At 44.5% G+C, this 22,421-nt stretch overlaps 1 protein-coding gene across 30 annotated transcripts in view; it reads right to left on the reverse strand.

Annotated features, from left to right (window-relative positions):
- GOLM1 (golgi membrane protein 1) overlaps positions 1-22,421 on the reverse strand; it is a 59,913-nt gene that overhangs the window by 29,405 nt on the left and 8,087 nt on the right. For 29 of the 30 annotated variants that reach the window (XM_086416874.1, XM_086416868.1, XM_086416873.1 and 26 more), the window contains exons 2-3: positions 19,582-19,731; positions 17,377-17,556 (exon numbers count right to left, since the gene is read on the reverse strand). In XM_086416874.1, the coding sequence (XP_086273000.1) occupies positions 17,377-17,556; positions 19,582-19,710 (309 nt within the window). In that variant the 5' untranslated portion in view covers positions 19,711-19,731. Of the gene's footprint in view, positions 1-17,376; positions 17,557-19,581; positions 19,735-22,421 lie in introns of all 30 variants that reach the window. The other variant, XM_086416877.1, reaches the window with a different exon arrangement.

Consider the following 22,421-nt stretch of genomic DNA (forward strand, 5'->3'; position numbering starts at 1 on the left):
AATCTCTCAGGGAGGGAACATCACAACCGTGGCCCATCACCTTCCATGTGGGCCAGCGGGGAGTCATATCCACACAGCTCATAGCTCCTGCTACTCTCAGAAAAGGCTTGCACATGTTCTATTAAAACGGCAAAACATGGCCCCAAGACCCAGCAGTCCCACTTTGAGATATATACTCAGAAGAACACAAAGCAGGATCTTGAAGAGATATCTGCATCCATGTTCACAGCAGCACCACGAACTGAAGCAACCTAGGATCCCTCAATGGATGAATGGATAAAGGAAATACAACATATACGAACAATGGAACAGTACACAGCCTTTAAAAAGAAAGAATGTCACATGCTACAACATGCACGAACCTTTGAGGACATGCTAAGCCCGTGACTAAGTACAGACACTATGGAGAACAGTATGGAAATTACTTTAAAAACTAGAAATAGAAATACCATATAACCTAGCAATCCCATTCATGGGCATGTATCTGGAGAAAACTATAATTCAAATACGCACTCCATTACACACTGTAGTACTATTTACCTTACCAGGACATGGAAGCAACCTAAATGTCCATAAACAGAGGAATGGATAAAAAAGATGTGATACATACACACAATGTAATATCACTCAGCAACAAGAGAGAACAAAGTAATGCCATTTGCAGCAACCTGGATGGACCTAGAGATTGATACTGAGTGAAGTAAATCAAAGAACGACAAATATTATATGATATGGCTTATATGTAGACTCTAAAAACAGAGGTGCTGTTTTTCAGTTGCTGAGTCATGTCTGACTCCTTGTGACCCAGCGGACCGCAGCACACCAGGTTCCCCTTCTCCCAGTCCTTTACTACCGCCCAGTTCGCTGAGACTCACGTCCACTGCGGCAGTGATGCTATCCAACCACTTCGTTCTCTGCCACCCCTTTTCCAATTGCCTTCAATCTTTCCCAGCATCAAGGTCTTTTCCAGTGAGTCAGCTCTTCACACCAGGTGGCCAAAAGCATTGGGAGGGATAAACTGGGAGACTGGGGCGACATATACACACTACTGTATATAAAACAGATAATAAGAACCTGCTCTACAGCCTAGGGACTCCACTCAATACTCTGTAATGGCTTATGTGGAAAAAATCTTTAAAAAAAGAGGGGATCTATGTGTCTGTATAACTGATTCACATTACTGTACACCTAAAACTAACACTATATCATAAATTAAAAAAAAATTTAAAGAAATAAACAAAAATGTGGCACATACATACAATGGAATAGTATACTACACAACCTTTAAAAAGAATGTTACATGTCAAAATGTAGGTGAACCTTGAGGACATCATGCTAACCTAATCAAAAAAGGGCAAGCACTATATGATTCTATTATATGCACAGTGTCTAAAGCAGACAAAATCATGAAAACATAAAGCAGAAAGGTGGCTGCCAAGGGCAAGGGGTGGGGTAGGTTGGACAGACTAGTGTTTACTGGGCATAGACTCAGCGCTGCAAGGTGAAAAAGTTCCAGATACTTCCTGCACAACAATGTGAATATATTTAACACAGCTGAACTGCACCCTTAAATCTCTACCCTGCATAGCTAACAAACCACCTTCCCGCTGAATATCAGTGATGAAAGAGGACACAAAAAGAAAAGGGGCACTTCAATAATTATATGCTGATAATTCCGAAAGCCAATGTCCTGGGCAAATCATTTCTACAACAATTACGGCAATCTGACTTGTCCCTCCTCCACTCATTACCCTTCGGTTCAGTTCAGTCGCTCAGTCGAGTCCGACTCTTTGCGACCCCATGAATTGTAGCATACCAGGACTGGAAAAGGTCAGTTTTCATTCCAATCCCAAAGAAAGGCAATGCCAAAGAATGCTCAAACTACCGCACAACTGCACTCATCTCACACGCTAGTCAAGTAATGCTCAAAATTCTCCACGCCAGGCTTCAGCAATACGTGAATTCTGAACTTCCTGATGTTCAAGCTGGTTTTAGAAAAGGCAGAGGAACCAGAGATCAAATTGCCAACATCTGGTGCATCGTGGAAAAAGCAAGAGACTTCCAGAAAAACATCTATTTCTGCTTTACTGACTATGCCAAAGCCTTTGACTGTGTGGATCACAATAAACTGTGGAAAATTCTGAAAGAGATGGGAATACCAGACCACCTGATCTGCCTCTTGAGAAATCTGTATGCAGGTCAGGAAGCAACAGTTAGAACTGGACATGGAGCAACAGACTGGTTCCAAATAGGAAAAGGAGTACGTCAAGGCTGTATATTGTCACCCTGCTTATTTAACTTCTATGCAGAGTACATCATGAGAAATGCTGGACTGGAAGAAACACAGCTGGAATCAAGATTGCCAGGAGAAATATCAATAACCTCAGATATGCAGATGACACCACCCTTATGGCAGAAAGTGAAGAGGGACCAAAAAGCCTCTGGATGAAAGTGAAAGAGGAGAGTGAAAAAGTTGGCTTAAAGCTCAGCATTCAGAAAACGAAGATCATGGCATCCTGTCCCATCACTTCATGGGAAATAGATGGGGAAACAGTGGAAACAGTGCCAGACTTTATTTTTTTGGGGGGCTCCAAAATCACTGCAGATGGTGACTGCAGCCATGAAATTAAAAGACACTTACTCCTTGGAAGAAAAGTTATGACCAACCTAGATAGCATATTCAAAAGCAGAGACATTACTTTGCCAACAAGGTTCGTCTAGTCAAGGCTATGGTTTTTCCTGTGGTCATGTATGGATGTGAGAGTTGGACTGTGAAGAAGGCTGAGCGCCGAAGAATTGATGCTTTTGAACTGTGGTGTTGGAGAAGACTCTTGAGAGTCCCTTGGACTGCAAGGAGATCCAACCAGTCCACTCTGAAGGAGATCAGCCCTGGGATTTCTTTGGAAGGAATGATGCTAAAGCTGAAACTCCGGTGCTTTGGCTACCTCATGCGAATAGTTGACTCATTGGAAAAGACTCTGATGCTGGGAGGGATTGGGGGCAGGAGGAGAAGGGGACAACAGAGGATGAGATGGCTGGATGGCATCACTGACTCGATGGACGTGAGTCTGAGTGAACTCCGGGAGTTGGTGATGGACAGGGAGGCCTGGCGTGCTGCAATTCATGGAATCGCAAAGAGTCAGACACAACTGAGTGACTAAACTGAACTGAACTGCACTGAGGCCTCCCTGTCCATCACCAACTCCCGGAGTTTACCCAAATTCATGTCCATTGAGTCGATGATGCCATCTAGCCATCTCATCTTCTGTCGTCCCTTTCTCCTTCTTCCCCCAATCCCTCCCAGCATCAGACTCTTTTCCAATGAGTCAAGTCTTGGCATAAGGTCGCCAAAGTACTGGAGTTTCAGCTTTAGCATCAGTGCTTCCAATGAACACCCAGGACTGATCTCCTTTAAGATGGACTGGTTGGATCTCCTTGCAGTCCAAGGGACTCTCAAAAAGTCTTCTCCAACACCACAGTTCAAAAGCATCAATTCTTTGGTTCTCAGCTTTCTTCACAGTCGAACCCTCACATCCATACATGACCACTGGAAAAACCATAGCCTTGACCAGACGGACATTTGTTGGCAAAGTAATGTCTCTGCTTTTTAATTTGCTATCTAGGTTGGTCATAACTTTTCTTCCAAGGAGTAAGCATCTTTTAATTTCATGGCTGCAGTCACCATACGCAGTGATTTTGGAGCCCCAAAAAATAAAGTCTGACACTGTTTCCCCATCTATTTCCCATGAAGTGATGGGACTAGATGCCATGATCTTCGTTTTCTGAATGTTGAGGTTTAAGCCAACTTTTTCATCTCCTCTTTCACTTTCATCAAGAGACTTTTTGGTTCCTCTTCACTTTCTGCCATAAGGGTGGTGTCATCTGCATATCTGAGGTTATTGAGATTTCTCCTGGCAATCTTGATTCCAGCTTGTGCTTCTTCCAGCCCAGCGTTTCTCATGATGTACTCTGCATGTAAGTTAAATAAGCAGGGTGACAATACATAGCCTTGACATACTCCTTTTCCTATTTGGAAGCAGTCTGTTGTTCCATGTCTAGTTCTAACTGTTGCTTCCTGACCTGAATATAGGTTTCTCAAGAGGCAGGTCAGGTGGTCTGATATGCCTATCTCTTTCAGAATTTTCCACGGTTTATTGTGATCCACACAGTCAAAGGCTTTGGCATAGTCAAAAAAGCAGAAATAGATGTTTTTCTGGAACTCTCTTGCTTTTTCAATGATCCAGCGGATGTTTGCAATTTGATTTCTGGTTCCTCTGCCTTTTCTAAAACCAGCTTGAACATCTGGAAGTACATGGTTGATGTATTGCTGAAGTTCCATCCAAAATAAAAGTCCTTACTAGAGTTTGCAACTGCCTGAGGGTTTAGGAATTGCTGCAACTTGATATATCTGAAGATATTTCTGTCTCCCGTGTGACTTTATTCTTCCAAAGAAAATATATTTTAGTTATCTCCCCCAACCTACTTCCTGATGCATGGAAAAACAGTCTCCATTTAAGTAAATGAGAAAAGGATCATAAAACTCCACTGAGAACTTTATGTATGCAGTTTTATATTTACTGAAAATCTTGTTGAATCATTTTCAGGGAAACTATGAAAATGCTTTTAGTTTTTTGAGGGGTTCAAAATAAAGGAAAAAAAATCACCAGCATTAAACAAAATTATGTTTAAATTAATTACATATTGCACCCTAAACAGCCCAGATGATTTTCGCATTTTGGTAAAGAGTGATTTTACAGGAGCTGGACTTCCTGGTCTGTGTGACCTGTTTCCTGGGAATTCTCAGCAGCAGACAAGGAAGCAGTAAGTGCCACCAAAATTCAATTAGACACTAGCTCAGAAGGCCTTGGAATGAATCGCCCATAAATGAATGTATCATAGCCATTCTATTTCAGAAGCAAGTATAATTGATCAACCTATTTCTCCATTAGATTCCTAAGAAAATAACCTCAACATTCCATAGTAAACTTTCAAAGCAATAAGTCTGCAACAGCTTACCATGTTCCGAAAACCAACACGCACACCAGGATGGTGCCAATTTAAAGAATCAAACAAAAGGGAAATAACAAGCATTGACAAGGGTGTGGAGAAACTGAAAACCTCCCAGCCAGATGATGAGAATGTAAAATGGTGAAGTCGCTGCAGAAAACAATTTGGCAGCTCCTCACAAAGTAAACAGGGGCTTCCCTGGTGGCTCAGCGGAAACGAACCCACCTGCAATGCAGCAGACTTGGCAAGAGATGCGAGTATGATCTCTGGGTTGGGAAGATCCCCTGAAGAAGGGAGTTGCTACCCCCTCCAGTATTCTTGTCTGGAGAATCGCGTGGACAGAGGAGCCTGGTGGGCTTCAGTCGATGGGGTCACAAAGAGTCATACACGACTGAGCACAGCACACAGCTGCAACTAGAGAAAAGCCTGCACAACAGTGAAGACCCAGCACAAACAAAAATAAATAAATAAAACTAAGGGGAAAAAAAGCTAAATACTTATTAAACAACCCAGAAATTCTACTCCTAGGTATATGACCCTAGGTAGACTGTCCACGGAATTCTCCAGGCAAGAATACTGTAGTGGGTTGCCATTCCCTTTTCCAAGGGATCTTTCTGACTCAGGGATCAAACCTGGGTCTCCTGCATTGCAGGCAGATTCTTTACCACCATCTGAGCTACCAGGGAAGCCCAGGTATATACCCAAGAGAACTGAAAACACATGTCTACACAGAAATTGTCCACAGATGGTCACAGCAGAATTGTTCCTAACAGCCAAAAAAGTGGCAACAACCCAAATGTCCAAGTGATGAATTAATAAATAAAAGTAGTCTATCCATATAGTGGAATATTATTCACTCATAAAAAGAAACGAAGGAACTTCCTTGGTGGGCCAGTGGCTAAGACTTGCACTCCCAATGCAGGGGGCCTGGGTTCACTCCCTAGTCAGGGAACTAGACCCCACGTGCCACACGTAAAGATCCTGCATGCCACAACTAAGCCCCGGCACAGCCAAGTAAATAAACAGATAGATATTTTTAAAAAGAAAGAAAGAAGTACTGACACACTCTAAAAGGTTATATGCCCAGAAGAGGCACACCCACAGAGGAAGAAGGTAGATGAGCGGTTCCTGGGGGGCTGGAAGGAGGAGGGGTGCGGGGAGGAGTAACAGTCCACAGGCCCACATTCCTTCTTGGGGCGATGAAAACATTCTGCAATTAGAGAGTTTGCACAACATTAGTATGCTTGCACAATACTGTGTGCATACTAAAATCCACTGACCTATACACTTTAAAATGATTAAAAGGTGTGTGCTTTATGTTATGTGAATCTATCCCATTTAAAAGAAAGAGATGAAATTAAATATTAACATTTAATCTAAATATAGCCAAAATGTCATTTCAAGATGTAATCAACAAAACAGTATTAATGAGATATTTCACTTTTTTTCGTTCACTCTAACACATTTTTACGCTTAAAGTGCATCTCAATTGGGACTTCTCAGTTCTCAGCAGCCACCTGTCCATGGAGATAGCACAGTCCCTGAGCAATAACAGGGGAGAAGAGAGTGTACCAGCATCAGTTAAGTGCCAGTCAGTGATTATTTATTTATGGCATCTTGATAGGATTACACACTCACACCAGCACCACTCACCACAACAGACAAGCTGTCGCCCAGACGCTTCAAGATTATGGTGCCTGTGGGCCAAATGCTGGTCCTCTGAACATGCATGTTCTCAGAGAAACCACGGCACAAGCAGTAAGGTGACGTGTCCAGTCCAAAACCCTACAGCTGACCTAAGTCATTGTTGTGATTTCAAGTATCACGTGCAGAAATGTGAACACCGGCTGGATATCTGATACTAAGAAATTATTGGGAATTTTGGCTAGGGTAGTTACGAGAAAAAGATGATCCCACATTTTAGAGATACACATTGAAACAAGAATGATTCAAACCACATGAGGTATAGTCACTGAATTTTGATGCTGGACACTGAGCGTCCATTAGATCACTCTCTCTACTTTTTCATGTTTAAACTTTCTATGATTAGTCTACACACGGTACACACTAAGATTAGTCACTAAGTCATGTCCAGCTCTTTGGGACCCCATGGACTGCTGCAGGTCAGGCTTCCCTGTTCTTCACTATTTCCCATATTTGCTCAAACTCATGTCCATTGAGTCAGTGATGCTATCTAACCATCTCATCCTCTGTCGCCCCCTTCTCCTGCCTGCAATCTTTCCTAGCATCAGGGTCTTTTCCAGCGAGTCTGTTCTTCTCATCAGGTGGCCAAAGTATTGGAGTTTCAGCTTCAGCATCAGCCCTTCTTGTGGCACTGCCAGTAACTAAAACTGAAAAGCAAAGTTAAGAACAAATCCTTTTTCAAACTTTTTAAGTACAAGGCTGGTTTTAGTGGAAAAGAAAGATGAGTTAGATGATGATGAGATGAAATTAACTTTTTTTTTTTTTTTTGCCACGCCTCACAGCTTGCAGCATCTCAGTTCTCTGACCAGGGATCAAACCCAGGTCATCACAGTGAAAGTTACTAGTTCTAACTACTGGACAATCAGAGAATCCTGGAACTTTCATTTTCTGAGTGGAATCTAGAGAGGTTCAAGACCTTTTAGAGGTATAGATACTTCCTGTTTGTTACTTCTTACCTGTGGCCCCCTGTATCCGAGGGTGCCACACCCGCAACTGGTTGAACCCAGGACGTGAGGGCTGGCTGCATGCAGCCACTCGACACGTACAGCCTGAGCACTGCAGAGGTTGGCATCCACAGGGCGTGTGGGAACCAACCCCCATGGACACCCAGGGACAATTCAAATTCCACTCCCCCAACTGAGTCGTCTTATCACAGTATATATAGCTCCAACAATTTATCAGCTATCATAAGGGTTTCTGAGGCGCATAAAGGGATAAAAGAGAGGAACAAGAAAGAAATAAGTAGAGAGATTGAGAGCAACAGAAAGAAGATGGGGGAGGGTGGTAATTTTTTTGAAGAAAATAAAAAGACGTGGAAGGAGATGGAAGGTTCCGTGGATTCTGGTTTCAGGTATGCTACAAATCTGCTTTATCTTTGGCCACCTCACGTAACTTCTCCTGGCCCCAGCTTCCAACTGGAACCTACCAGATGGACCTGCGACATTTAATGGGGGCACACCATGCACACGTGAAGGTGGGGCATTCTTTACTTTACAGGCTCTCCATATGGCAGCATGTTCAGCAGCCCTGCTCCCCTCACCCCTCCCCAAACCAGCAGCACCCTCACCCCCGCAATGTGCGTCACCACCAAAAAGAGCCCTGCCCCCTACATTTCCCAATGGCCCAGGGCAGAGGCCGGAGGGTTCACCAGTGAAGCAGAAGAAATCCTCCACAGCCTGGCCCATGTGAAAAGGGAGTGCCTCAGCCTACCCGGACCCCACCTCTCCACCACAGGCCTCTGCCGAAAACCACAGCCCAGAGAGGCTAAATGACAGCGGACAGGAAGCAAGCACCAGCAGGAGGAGGCACTTCCCTCTGAGTGAGGCATGAGGAGAAGCTGTGAGAAACTGCTGACTAACTAAGGGAGACGGATACTCACCCACAGCTCACGCACATCCAGAGGAGGCAGGGCCACTGAAAAGCAGGCTGTCTTCCCGCCCAGGGGCCACTGAAGGACCCCAGGACTCAGCACACCTGATCCGCCTGCGCAACGTGGGGTCTGCACACCACTGCCCCGGCTCCCCCATCAGTGGGGAGAAGGCCAAGCAGGGCCCCCAAAAAAGACATGAGGGAGACGGGGAGAGGTGTGCAGGGGCAGGTGGGCAGCAGAAGGAGGCTGAGTCCAGACCACAGGGAGGAGCTGAGAGACAGATGGGCACAAGTGTTGAGGTCAAGACCTACTCTTGGGAGTTTAAGAGACCCAGGACACTACACAGTATGAGAACTTGGGTTATTCAAGGTCCAGAAACGGTTTAAGGGCACATGAGTAAGAGATTAGTGAGTGTACATGTGTGCGTGTGGGAGCAGTGGTATAAGAACGTGAGTGTGCTGAGTGAAGTAAGCCAGACGCCAAGGCACAAACACTGTGAGATCCTGCTGAGTGGGCGCTGTGAGCAGTCGAGTCCACAGACACAGAAGGCAGGACCACAGACGCCACACGGGGAGGGGGGTGGGGGGGAGGACACAGAGGCAGTGCTTCACACGGACAGAACTTCCGGTGGGAAGATGAGAAAGCTCTGGAGTGGGATGGTGGTGACAGTCGCATAATGATGTGAATGTACTTGATGCCAATGAACTGCTCGCTGAAAAATCGTTAAAATGGTTGTTCTTATATTAAGTACATGGCAACCCACTCTAGTATCTTGCCTGGGAAATCTCAAGGACAGAGGAGCCTGGCAGGCTACAGTCCACAGGGGTCCAAAGAGTTGGATAAGACTGAGCAATGAATACTTTCACTTTTTCTTTCAAAGCAGGACAAATGGCTAGACTGCTTGACATTTGTTGCCTCCTTTTCAAAAGACAGAATCTTCCACAGGAAGCAACTCATAGAAACCACCACTGCTATGATTGAAGGGAGCAGCCCTCACCTCAGGTCCAAACAGGAACAGGAGCCACACGGCCTGGGGCTCTCACCACCCAACGAAAACCTCTACTATGCATCACTCACGACAGGAAAGTCCTAGAAATGCAGGATATTTTCATGCCACCTGCCTCAAATAATGCTTTCCAGAGCCTCCTCAGGACCCACATCACCCTGTCACAGAGGATAAACCTGCGGCTCAGAGGCCACCTCGACAGGGACACAGATCACACAGGTGAGTGACAACACGGGGCCAAGGCACGTGGAACAGGACCTGCCTCCCTCCACCTTCTACTGCCTCTTCTATTGAAGCTTTTCTCTTCCTGGACACAGAACAGTTCACGTGTTGCCAAGTCCCCTCTCCCATCATTCCACTTCACTTCTTTGTTAGGTCAGGAATGACACAGGAAGTGTATTTCCACCACAAAGGAAAGAAACATTACTCAAACAATTTTCTTTGCACTATAGTGGTGTTAGTCGCTCAGTCATGTCCTACTCTGCTACTCTCTGGACTGTAGCCTGCCAGGCTCCTCTGTCCACAGAATTCTCCAGGCAAGAAAACTGGAGTGGGTAGTCATTCCCTTCTCCAGGGGATCGTCCAGTGTCCGTTTTCATATTTTAACAAATTAGTGAAAAATCTCAACATGTCATAGCAGATACGTGCCTGCAAGAAACCAACCTAGAAAGAATGTCACAGACGAAACTATGGAAAAGGAAACCACTCCTGACTCTCACTTTTGGCGAGTGAAAATGGACACAGTGGCAGGAAGCTCAACCTTCCCTGAACAAAGTGCTACTCGGTAATTTAGGGCCTTCCAGACTCTTCCTCCAACCATCTCAGATATCAGGAAATTAGTACCTCAACTGCCTTTAGGATCACCACGTGGCTATGGGGCAACAACTAGTCAAAAGACCACCAAGTTCTCGGTAAGTCTTCAGACTCACAAACATTAACTGGCTTTCTGACAAAATAAAAGAATGAACTGAGCCACTCCGTGCCATTCTCAAAGGAGTCAACACAGATCTTTACAACAAAATCTCTGTTAGCTTTTGCCAAAACTAACTAAAACCCGAGGCTCCGTTTCCAGGGAGGCCCCTTAAAAATCTGTTTTATATGTACACATACATACATCTGTACAAAGAAGACAGTATTTCACTGGGTGCTTGTGTGAGGATTATCTGTACCCAGACAAATGTGGTGGTTTAAAAATAACCCCTCAAGTTCCTGACATCACCCCCCTAGAATGGAGTCTAACTTCTACCCCTTCCACCTGGTCTCGCCTTAGTGACTTGCTCCTAACAAATGTACAGGAAGCGACCCTGCGCACTTCTGAGGCCTGGCCACTGAAAGGTGTAGGGGGTTAGTGTAACCCTGAATTTATGTCCACCCAGAGCATGGCAACGAACCTGTTAACAACCTCGTTTAGAATCAGGGTCTGAACAGATGTAAGTTAGTTGTAATAATGTCGGAGGGAGTGGGGGGAGCGGGGTGGGGGTGTGGGCCCCAAATCAGAATGACTAAAGAGGTGGAGAGACACAGACACAGAGGGAAGATGGAGGCAGAGACTGGAGTAGTGTGTCTGCAGGTCAAGAGATGCCAAAACCTGCCAGCAAACAAGAAGCTACAAAGCACCAAGGCTCCACAGAGCCTTCGAGGGACCATGGCCCTGCTGACACCCTGATTTTGGACCTGGAGCCTCCAGAACAATGAAGGAATACATTTTCATTTTAAGGCATCCAGTTCCTGGTATTTGTCTTGGCAGCTCTGGGAAACTCCTGCAAAAGATTATAGCTTCCTCCCCTTCATTGTTGGGATCCTCACCCTGGGAGCCCAGCCTCCATGCTTCAGGGAAGCCCCCAGCCACGTGGAAAGTCACGTGTAGGTGCCGTGGCCTCACAAGACCCCTCTAAGTCTCAGTTCCCTGACCGCAACACATGAGCGAGGGAACATTCAGGCGACTCCACCCCAAGCCTTCAAAGCACCCCGGATGTGGAGTGTGGAGTAGAACAAGCTGTTCCCTCTAGGCCCTCCCAAAGTGCAAGTTGTGAACAAAATAAATGTCTGTTATGGTTTTAAGCCACTGTGTTTGGAGGCAATTTGTTATCCAACAATAAAAAACAGGACAACACATATACGTATAATCCTGTTCATCTGACTCAAACACAGATCTTCAAAACATGGTCCCTTATGCCAATCAGATGTCAAGGCATTCTACAAAGGTCCCTTTCAGCAAATATTTATGAAGAATCCTCTTGTTTGGAAGTACACCCCTGCCTTCCTTCCGAGGGGAAGGTCACCTCAACATCCCTAAGATAACATTGCAGAATAAGCCAAGACTTCCTGGGTCCCTTTAAATGGTGTGCAAAAACTAGGAGTGTTAAAACATGTTTACTGTTTAAAGAAGCCACCTTATCTACAATTTTCATGGCACATTACATTAATAAAAGTTTGAACACAATCATAATTTATAAATACTCCAAATAGATGGGGAAACGGTGGAAATGGTGACAGACTTTATTTTTGGGGGCTCCAAAATCACCAGATGGTGACTGCAGCCATGAAATTAAAAGACGCTTACTCCTTGGAAGGAAAGTTATGACCAACCTAGAGAGCAGATTAAAAAGCAGAGACATTATTTTGCCAATAAAGGTCCATCTAGTCAAAGCTATGGTTTTTCCAGTAGTCATATACGGATGTGAGAGTTGGACTATAAAGAAAGCTGAGCGCTGAAGAATTGATGCTTTTGAACTGTGGTGTTGAAGACTCTTGAGAGTCCCTTGAACTGTAAGGAAATTCAACCAGTCAATCCTAAAGGAAATCAGTCCTGAATATTCACTGGCAGGACTGATGTTAAAGCTGAAACTCCAGTACTTTGGCCACCTGATGCAAAGAACTGACTCATTTGAAGAGACCCTGATGCTGGGAAAGATTGAAGGCGGAAAGAGAAGGGATGACAAAGGATGAGATGGTTGGATGGGATCACCAACTCAATGGACATGAGTCTGAGTAGGCTCCAGGAGTTGGTGATGGACAGGAAGGCCTGGCATGCTGCAGTCCATGGGGTCGCAAAGAGTCGGACACGACTGAGTGACTGAACTGAACTGAACTGAACTGAAAGTGTAGTATTTTTTTTAAAGGTTCTCAGTGGTTAATCTCCAAATGATGGAATTACAGGTGATTTTTATTTTTATATTTTCATAATTGTCTTTTAAAGTATTTTTTATATTTTCATAATTCCCAACCCAGGGATTGAACCCTGCTCTCCTGCACTGCAGGCAGGTTCTTCACTGCTGAGCCACCAGGGAAACCTAATTGTCTACAATAAAAATATTTTGATAATTAAGAAAAAGACAATTTCTTTGAAAGCTACTGAAGGCTGACATATACAATCATTTCTTGTTTTAAAACAAAGCTGAATATCCCTACTAATAATATACAACTCAGGAAATGAGCTTCTACCCAGTTATATAAATGCACATGAACTTGTGTAATTGCATTTATGCAATCAAAGTGAATTAACCATACCTATTCATGCAACAGGAATGCAGAAAAGAAAGAAAATGAAAATGACAATCCAATCTCAAAGGATCAGCTGAAGTCTCATTGGAAGTATTTACCATCAACCAGTCAGAGTCTGTGGGACCTGGTTCAAACCATCAGGACAGAGAACCTGACTGGCCAGCTGCAGCTCTGGGAATGGGCACACTTCACTGACCCAGGCTTCTCCCTGCTTTCAACAGGCTATGGCTCCTGAAAATGGAACCAGCCAGGAAAGCACAAAAAAGAAAAAGTAACAGCACCACACTGGTGAGCAAGGTGGAAACAGATAATGAAAATGTAATAACACCATCCAGCAATTCAGCTTTTAAGTTTACCTCTAAAAAAACTCTTTCGATCCACAATGACAAATTTGATACAGTGCAAACATTCACATATGTATTATCTTTAATATATACACTGACACAATGGTTTCACCAAAGAATAATATTTAATATAATAATACTCTAATATTTTAAAAATTTTTATGTGGGTCATAACCAGCAAATTATTACTCCCAGCTCATTAATGGGTCCCCAAACTGTAGTCAGAAATGTACTGAAAGCTTAGAGAAACTCACACATGTCAAGGGAGCCCTGCAGAAGTAGCTAGTTCTCTGCAACAGCCAACACTAGAAACAAGTGACGGGCCCAGTGCAGAGGGTGGGTAAGCTGCGGCACATTTATACAAAGAAACAGGGCACAGTGGTGATAATGGACAAACTAGATCTATATACCAAGAGCCCCTTCATGGATCACAGCCATGTCACACTGAAGGCACTTGCATAACTCAATGAAGCCATAAGCCATGCCATGCAGGGCCACCAAGATGGACAGGTTACAGTGGAGAGTTCTGACAAAACGTGGTCCACGGGAGGAGGGAATGGCAAGCCACTCTGGTATTCCTGCTTCAAGAACTCCATGAATAGTATGAGAAGGCAAAAAGATATGACACTGGAAGATGAGCCCCCCAGGTCAGAAGGTGTCGGGTATGCTACTGGGGCAGAGTGGAAAGCGACTTACTAATAGCTCCAGAAAGAATGAAGTGGCTGGGTCAAAGCAGAAACGATGTTCAGTTGTGGATGTGTCTGGTGGTGAAAGTCAAGACTGAAGCTGTAAAGAACAATATTGCAGAGGAACCTGGAACGTTAGGTCCATGAAACAAAGTAAATTAGACATGATCAAGCAAGAGACAGCAAGAGTGAACATTGACATCTTAGGGATCAGTGAACTAAAATGGATGGAAATAGGCGAATTTAATTCAATTGACCATTATTATCTATTAGTGCGGGTAAAAATCCCTTAGAAGAAATGGAGTAGCCCTCATAATCAATAAAAGAGTCTGAAATGCAGTATTTGAGTGCAATGTCAAAAATGACAGAATGATCTCAGTTCATTTCCAAGGCAAACCATTCAACATCACAGTCATCCAAATCTATGCCCCAACCATTAATGCAAAAGAAGCTGAAGTTGACTGGTTCCATGAAGACCTGCAAGACCTCTTGGAACTAACACCAAAAAAAGATGTCCCTTTCATTACAGGAGATTGGAATGCAAAAACAGGAGAGATACCTGGAGTTACAAACAAGTTTGGCATGGAATACAAAATGAAGCAGGGCAACGACTAACAGAGTTTTGCCAAGAGAAAATACTGGTCACAGCAAACATACAACAAAAGAGAGGACACTACACGTGGATATCACCAAAATCAGACTGATTCTACTCTTTGCAGCCAAAGATGGAGAAGCTCTATACAGTAAACAAAAACAAGACCTGGAGCTGACTGTGGCTCAGATCATGAGCTCCTTATTGCAAAATTCAGACTTAAATCGAACAAAGAAGGGAAAGCCAGTAGACCATTCAGGTATGACCTAAAGCAAATTTTTTATAATTATACAATGTAAGTGACAAATTGATCCAAGGTATTAGATCTGGTAGACAGAGTGCTTGAGGAACTACAGATGGAAATTTGTTAACACTGTAGAAGAGGTGGTGACCAAAACCATCCCTAAGGAAAAGAAAAGCAAGAAGGCAAAGTGGTTGTGTAAGGAAGCCTTACAAATAGCTGAGAAAAGAAGACAAGTGAAAAGCAAGGGAGAAAGGCAAACATACACCCAACTGAATACAGAGTTCCAGAGAATAGCAAGGAGAGATAAGAAGGCCTTCTTAAGTGAACAACGAATAGATAGAGGAAAACAACAGAACAGAAAGACCAGAGATTTCTTCAAAAATACCAGCAATATCAAGGAAACATTTCATATAAGGATGTGCACAATAGAAGACAGAAACAGTAAGGACCTAACAAAAGCAGAAGAGAGTAAGAAGAAGTGGCAAGAATACACAGAAGAACTATATAAAAATATGTCTTAATGACCCAGATAACCACAATGGTGTGGTCACTCACGTACAGCCAGACATACTAGAGTGTGGACCTTAGGAAGCATTGCTATCGACAAAGCTAGTGGAGGTCACAGAATTCCAGCTGAGTTTTTAAAATCCTAAAAGATGACGCTGTATGAAAGTGCTGCACTCAATATGCCAGCAAATTTGGAAGACTCAGCACTGGCCACAGGACTGGAAAAGGTCAGTTTTCATTCCAATCCCAAAGAAGGGCAATACCAAAGAATGTTCAAAAAGGAAAAAAAAATTAAAAACAGAATATAGAAAGGCCAGAGGCTCAGAGTAACAGGCAATTCTTCCTAAGGAAAAAAAAAGTCAGATTTTCAGGTAATAACAGATACACACAGGGGTGGAGAGGCAGGCAGAAAGACAACACAAAACATTCTTTTTCCTCCCTCCCTGTAGAAGGGAAACCTTGCTCTGGCTGCCATTTCTAGACAGGGCCTCAGACTTTTCCTATGTGACTGGTTTGAAGGGTGAGAAATACTTTTTAAAAAAAATCTGAAGAGTACTTTCTCACAGTCACAAATGTCTGTTTCTTCTCTGAATTGTTCCAGTTTTTATGCTGTTGTAGGAAGGTGCTGCCTTATTTTTCCCATATGTGGGTGACACTGTGTGTGCTCCCGGAATCCTCTTCAGCTACGTAGAATAGGACCTCGCTATTTCTCACATGCTTAACCTCTTGAAGTACATTTTGGGAGGAAATAGGGTTTATTCTTAAGGGATGAAGTTGGCAGAAGCTCCATGTGGGATTTGGCTCATGCTAATCCATGTGCCTCTCTGTGAAATGTTTGATTTACTGGAAAGCAGTCATATCTTGAGATGCATTATCTTGAAAGCGGACTTGATTTTAGTAGAAACTAGCAGCCAAGTCTTCAAGAAAATAAATGTTCATGAGCCTGATGCACTTTAGAAAAGAAGATATTAGTAACTCATACCATTACACAGTCTAACAAACAGGAAAGTGAAGTCACACAGTTCCAAGCAAGCCAGAAAAAGCAAGACACATAAAGCTGCTCTCATTCGCAGGAAGTCCCTTCTAAAATCTGTGCAGGTCTAGTATTTTTTAAACATAAAACCCAGCACTTTCAGGTCCCCTACTTTCTCGGTGCGTATTTAGTAGGAGGTCTACATCTCCTCTCCCTGTGGTATACTCATGGCCACAATGCTGTCCCTTTGTGAGATACAAGCATCCGGCTCACACCTGGCACAGAGGAGGTACTCAACGCAAATTTGTAAAAGAAAACAAGGTTAACAGGAGGATGAACCTGATGCTTAGATAGTTCTTTGGCATTTCTCCCTTTTATCACCACTTCAAAAGGTTTTCCAACAAGCTCACCCAGGGACTACTGGCAAGATGGGGAAACGCCCAAAGCTTGAGCAAGAGGCTCATTCCACACCTGAACAGCCATGTTCTTTCACATGCAGTTCTGCACATGCAGTTTCTTTGCCCTTCCCGTCTGTTCTGTTTCCAATTCCAGCTCATCCTTGAACACTCTACTTAATTTCGCTTCTTGTTGGTGACCCCTCCCCGCCCCAGTCAACAGAATTCACTCCTTCCGAGGGCTTCCCTGGTGACTCAGTGGTAAAGAACCCACCTGCCAATGCAGAAGGGTTCCATCCCTGGGTCAGGAAGATCCCCTGGAGAAGGAATTGGCAACTCACTCCAGTATTCTTGCCTGGGAAATCTCATGGACAGAGAAGCCTGGCGGGCTACAGTCCATGGGGTCGCCAAGAGTCGGACATGACTAAGTGACTAAACAACAACACACATAAACACGCAGCTGCTTATCCTCCCATTGAGGAGAATTCAACAGGGTATACACGGCATTTAGCACAGAATTAAGAGGAAGTCAAGCAGGTCTTGCCTTTTCGTCCTGGTACAACTTGTTGACGCTCTCCATCTGAAAGTTGTGGCTGGACTGGATTTTGTCCAGCTGCTCCCGCTGCTTTTCCAGCTCCCCCTGGAACTCATTCTTCTTCATCTCCACAGCCCCTCGCTCCGCAGCCGCCCTGCGGACCCTGCCTTCCAGCTCCACAATCCGCGTCTGCAAGGACACCACAGCGTAAGGACCATGTGAAGCTATCCTCAGACCAGACTGCCACGTTCCCTCAGCAAGACCACACCACAGCCCCCAGCCGGGGCCAAGTGTGTTCACAGCGTGTCCATTCACACCTGGTGTGTCCCCAGGGCTTGATCTTCTAGGTGAGTGGTGCAGATGCTCCCACAGGCTATTCTAGAGGCTATTCACTTCTCTGAGCATCTGTGTGTCTACTGTGCATCTCCATGGAAACACCATCACACCCCTCACAGGGACTTTGCCAGGCTTGATTGAGGCAGGTATAGGCACACCTCATTTTATCGAGCTTCACAGGTATTGTATTTTTTAGAAATTGAAAGTATGTGGCAACCCTGCATGGAGCAAGTGCGTCAGCACCATTTTTTCCAATAGCATTTGCTTACTCCGTATCTCTGTATCACATTTTGGTAATTCTCATAATATTTCAAATTTTTCATTATCATTATATTTGTTGTGATGATCTGAGATCATGATCTTTGAAGTTACTAAGGCTCCCTAAATGCTTAGATGATGGTCAGCATTTTTTAGCAGTATTTTTAAGTTAAAGTATGTACTTTTTTTTTTTAGATATAACACTACTGAACACTTAATAGAGTACAGTATAGCATAAATATAACCTTTTATGCACTGATAAAAAAAAAACTCACATGACTTGTTTTATTGCACTATTTGCTTTATTATAGCAGTCTGGAACTGAATCTGTGATATGGCCAAGGTCTGCCTGTACATAAAATGCTTTATGCATTACCTGGTGTGAGCTGGCGCTCAAATATTTAGTTTCTTTTCCTCACTAACACAGCACTTGAACACTCTTTATAAGACACAATTTCTGAAACAGATTGAGTTCTCTGGACACCAAAACCCCATCTGCCCAGATAACAGGGGTCCAGGGGAAACTCAGACAAAAGCACTACCACTGTGGGGGGCAGGCACCAGAGGAGTTCAGAAACACTCCTAGGGGACGGGTTTCCTGAGAACTCAAGCCCTGCCACCAGAAAGACTGGCTTGGAGTCCCAGCTCCCCTCGTCCTTCCTCTGTGAAATGGGGTGGGGAACAAGATCCTAACCTGACAGAATACAAAAAAAGGTAATGTATGCAACGTACCCTTAAAGAAACATTATTCTGATACCTGTTAAAATGATAAGGAAAACTTGATTCAAGCTGCTGCAACAGGGGTCATGACTATTGCAGTTGAGAGAGAAACTGCTCTCAATTCTGAGTACCACAGAGACAGCTGAGGATTTACAGCCAAAGAGCAGAGACAAGGGGTTGGTAGATGGAAAAGTACTAAGAGGGTAGGGGGAGTCTTGCTAAAGGCACGCCCATCAAAGATAATGCATGAGGACCTTGCTTGGGCATCAGGGGTAGAGGAATGAGTTAGCAGAATTCTCTGCTGAGCCTGGGCTGGGCAGGCCAAAAACAGGATGGCCTTGACAAGACTGAGGCCTTGTCAAGAAGGGGGCTCCACAAAGCCTGACTAAACCGTGGTTAAGAAAGAGTCCTGGCTGTCACTCAGTACTGCTGGCCCATGACAGGTGGCAATAAATAGGAAAGATAAAGTTATTACTATCAGTAAATGATACTGGTAAAGACTGGTACCTCTAAACACATTTCTCACACCCACTCTCCAAATACACTACCCACACCACTCAGGTACTGAATGTGGACTGGAGGACCAGAACGGGCTGTGGGCAGGGTACTTGAGCTGTTTTCCTAGAACCAGCCCCAAAGGCCTGACTAAAAATTGTTCACTTACAGGAAGGGCAGACAGGCATGTCCTAGCAGCAAGCCTAAGAAGTCACAAGGGGGTCCTCGCCCACCCAAGAGCAGGGCTGGTGTGGAGCCAGGCCTGAGGCTGGGTGTTGGGCCCTGCAGAACATGCATTACTGTGCACAAAGCCTTAGGTGCTGATAACCACGAACTTCTCAGAATCCAGCACCCAGCAGCTCTAAATACTCTGTGACATCCACACAAACAGGACCAAGAGAACACCTGGAGATCCACGCTCCGGGAGCTGGCGATCCAGTAGTTGAAGCCCAGGACAATGATACAGGCCACCAGGGCAGCCAGCACGAGCGGTGGTGACTTCATGCTCCGACGTCCGTTTCCCAATCCCATCATCTCAAGGGCCGGGCTGAGAACCTGCCGAATGAGAACAGGCACACAGGCCTCAGTACCAGGACTGCCATGCCCCGGACATGCCACATCCATCACCACAACCAACAGGAAGGCGGCCTGCCCGAAACACAGGCTGGTGTTTTCTCCTTGAAACACAGAGCTGTCGGCAGAGAGGACTGTACATAGCACACCCAGAGCAGATGATGTGTGCCCTGGGCAGTGCGGCTAGATCCCTGGGACAGGCCTGTGGGAGTGGGCACCATCATAGAAACCCATCACACACCGGCTCAACACTGCGGGCAGGTAATAATTTCTCTTATGCCTTAGTTTTCCCATCTGAAAAAATGGGGATAACTATAGTTTCTTACCTCCCAGTACAATTTGAGAAATCACCATCTCTGTAAGCAGTAAAAGCAAATATTAGTGCTTCTACATCACATTAGAATGACTAGAACGACTCCAGGGACTTGCCTGGTTGTCCAATGGGTGGGACTTCACCTTCCAATGCAAAGGGTGAGGGTTCAATCCCTGGTCAGGGAGCTAGGATCTCACATGCCTGACCATGAAAAAAACCAAGACATGGAACAGAAGCAAAAGACTTCAAAAAATCTTTTAAAAATGAAAGAAAGACTCCATTTCTCATTATTCCACAAAGAAGTCTTTTTGATCTGATTCCTAACAAGGGGAGGGTTTTCTATTCTTTGATAAAATTGTCAGTGACACCCAATTACGATATTCCCTGAGCCAAGCAGGAAAGCCTCCTGGAGGCGTGTGAAGCCAGGACCGGAAGTGCCCCGACTGCCTCAGAAAGAGGCATTGGCCCAGCTTCCTTTGAACACTGTTCTCTCCCTTCTGAGCCCATATCTGTGCAGCACAGCCAAGTCAGGAGACTTCAAGGGCTGCAGGGAGCATCAGACTTCTTGAAAGAAACAGAAATACAGCTGACAAGGAAGGAGTCATGTTTCTGCTCCTGGGCTCCGATCCCAAGCCCAGTCTGGCTGGATCCCAGCCCTGCTCCAGCAAGGGTAAGGTTAGTGAACTGTTCCAAACGGCTTTCGCTGAGCCAGATGAACAGGGCCTTATCAGAAGGAAGGCAATGCACACAATACATGTAATCAACGGGCTCCCTCACAATAGATGTGCTTTTATGCCAAGTGAGGCCAGCAATGGAGGACGGGGAAGAGGTGGTGAGGGCGGAAGGGGAGAAGCAAACGGGGGAGGAGGGGAAGAGACACCACCAGGGACTCAGCTCTGAGGTGAAGTTCTTGCAGGTGAGGACACAGGAGAACTGAGAGCCAGCTCTCCCCCAATGGTACTTGTAGCTGAGTCGTGTCCCTGGGAGACATCCTCTCTCTCTAGGTACTGGCGTGGGAGCCAAGAAGGGGATGTAAGAGCAATCTAGTGGAAATCACGTAAAACTAAGCACCCCCAGAATTCCCATGCAAAGAACTGAGGGCTGAGTCCAGCCTCCATTGACTGGTGCCTTCTTCACCAGCTTCTGGTCTCTTGGGACAAAAGAGGAAAATAAGTTTTAAATTTAACTGTCAGTTGCTATCAGCTAGCACTGTATGTACTAACAGAGAGTGATGCTCAGAAATACTAAAGTTCCAGAAAATTCTACGGATCTGCTGAAAATGTGTCTCCACCGCTTTATCATGTTTTTGATCATGAAAGTCTTTCTTAAAAAAAAAAAATATATATATATATAATTACAAATACAATTGGGGAGAAAAATCACACACAGTGAAGTGTTAAATTAAAAGTCCTCCTCTTCCTACTTCACTGGCTGTTCCTTCTATTCCAGCTGCTCTTAACCCTCAAAAGGCATCAAAATAACCCGGGACATTTCTTAAATTACCAAGAAGTAGGCCCACTCCTTCTTTCTCTATGAAATCTTTTGCCCGTAATTTTTAGCTATTGTTGGTGTTTTCAAAATAACCTAATCTCATCACTCTTTGTTTCTAGATTTTGCTTAAATTTTGAAAGACATTTCCTACTCTAAGTTTAGATATACATTTACCCATAATTCCTCTCAACATACCTATGGGTTTCATATTTATATTTAAATATTTCATCCATTTGGAATTTTTTTGACCTAAGAAGTAAGGAAATACAAAGAAAACTTTTTTTTTTTTTGGAATGCCCAGCCAGTTCTCTGAGCACTCTCTTATGGAATAATCTATTTTCACTCAGTTCTCTGAAAGGCCGTCTTTGTCACATGCTTAAACCCTTGACAATACGCTTTTAGATGGGATCCTTACTTGATCTTTTGTTATACCTGCAGATGTGAGTCAGGGTGGTATACTGTAGCTCTGAAAACAATGTAACTCAATTCTCACTTCAAGGAAGTTACAGATGATCATTTAACATTCTTCTTCCTTTAGCCAGTCAAAAAGTTTAGTGAACAGCTCTGACAGGACAGGTTGTCGTGCTAGCAACAGGAAGCCAGGGCAGCGTTATGAGATCTAACTCAGAACCCAGTGGCCAGAGTCAGACTTGGCTCCACCTCTTAAGAACCACAGAACCCTGGACTGTCTTCCTCAGAGGGCTTAAATGAGGAATACAGACCAGAAAAGATAAGAGACATGCCTAGAACCACAACCGACACATAGTTTCAATGGCTCAGGGAATGCTGACTATCATATTAGAGGCTTCCCTGGTGACACAGGCAGTAAGAATCTGCCTGCAATGCAGGAGACCCAGGTTTGATCCCT

The sequence above is a fragment of the Bos grunniens genome, chromosome 8 (genome assembly GCF_055505025.1).
Source record: "Bos grunniens cultivar Pamir isolate PY7600 chromosome 8, Bosgru_T2T1.0, whole genome shotgun sequence".
Lineage (NCBI taxonomy): Eukaryota > Metazoa > Chordata > Mammalia > Artiodactyla > Bovidae > Bos > Bos grunniens.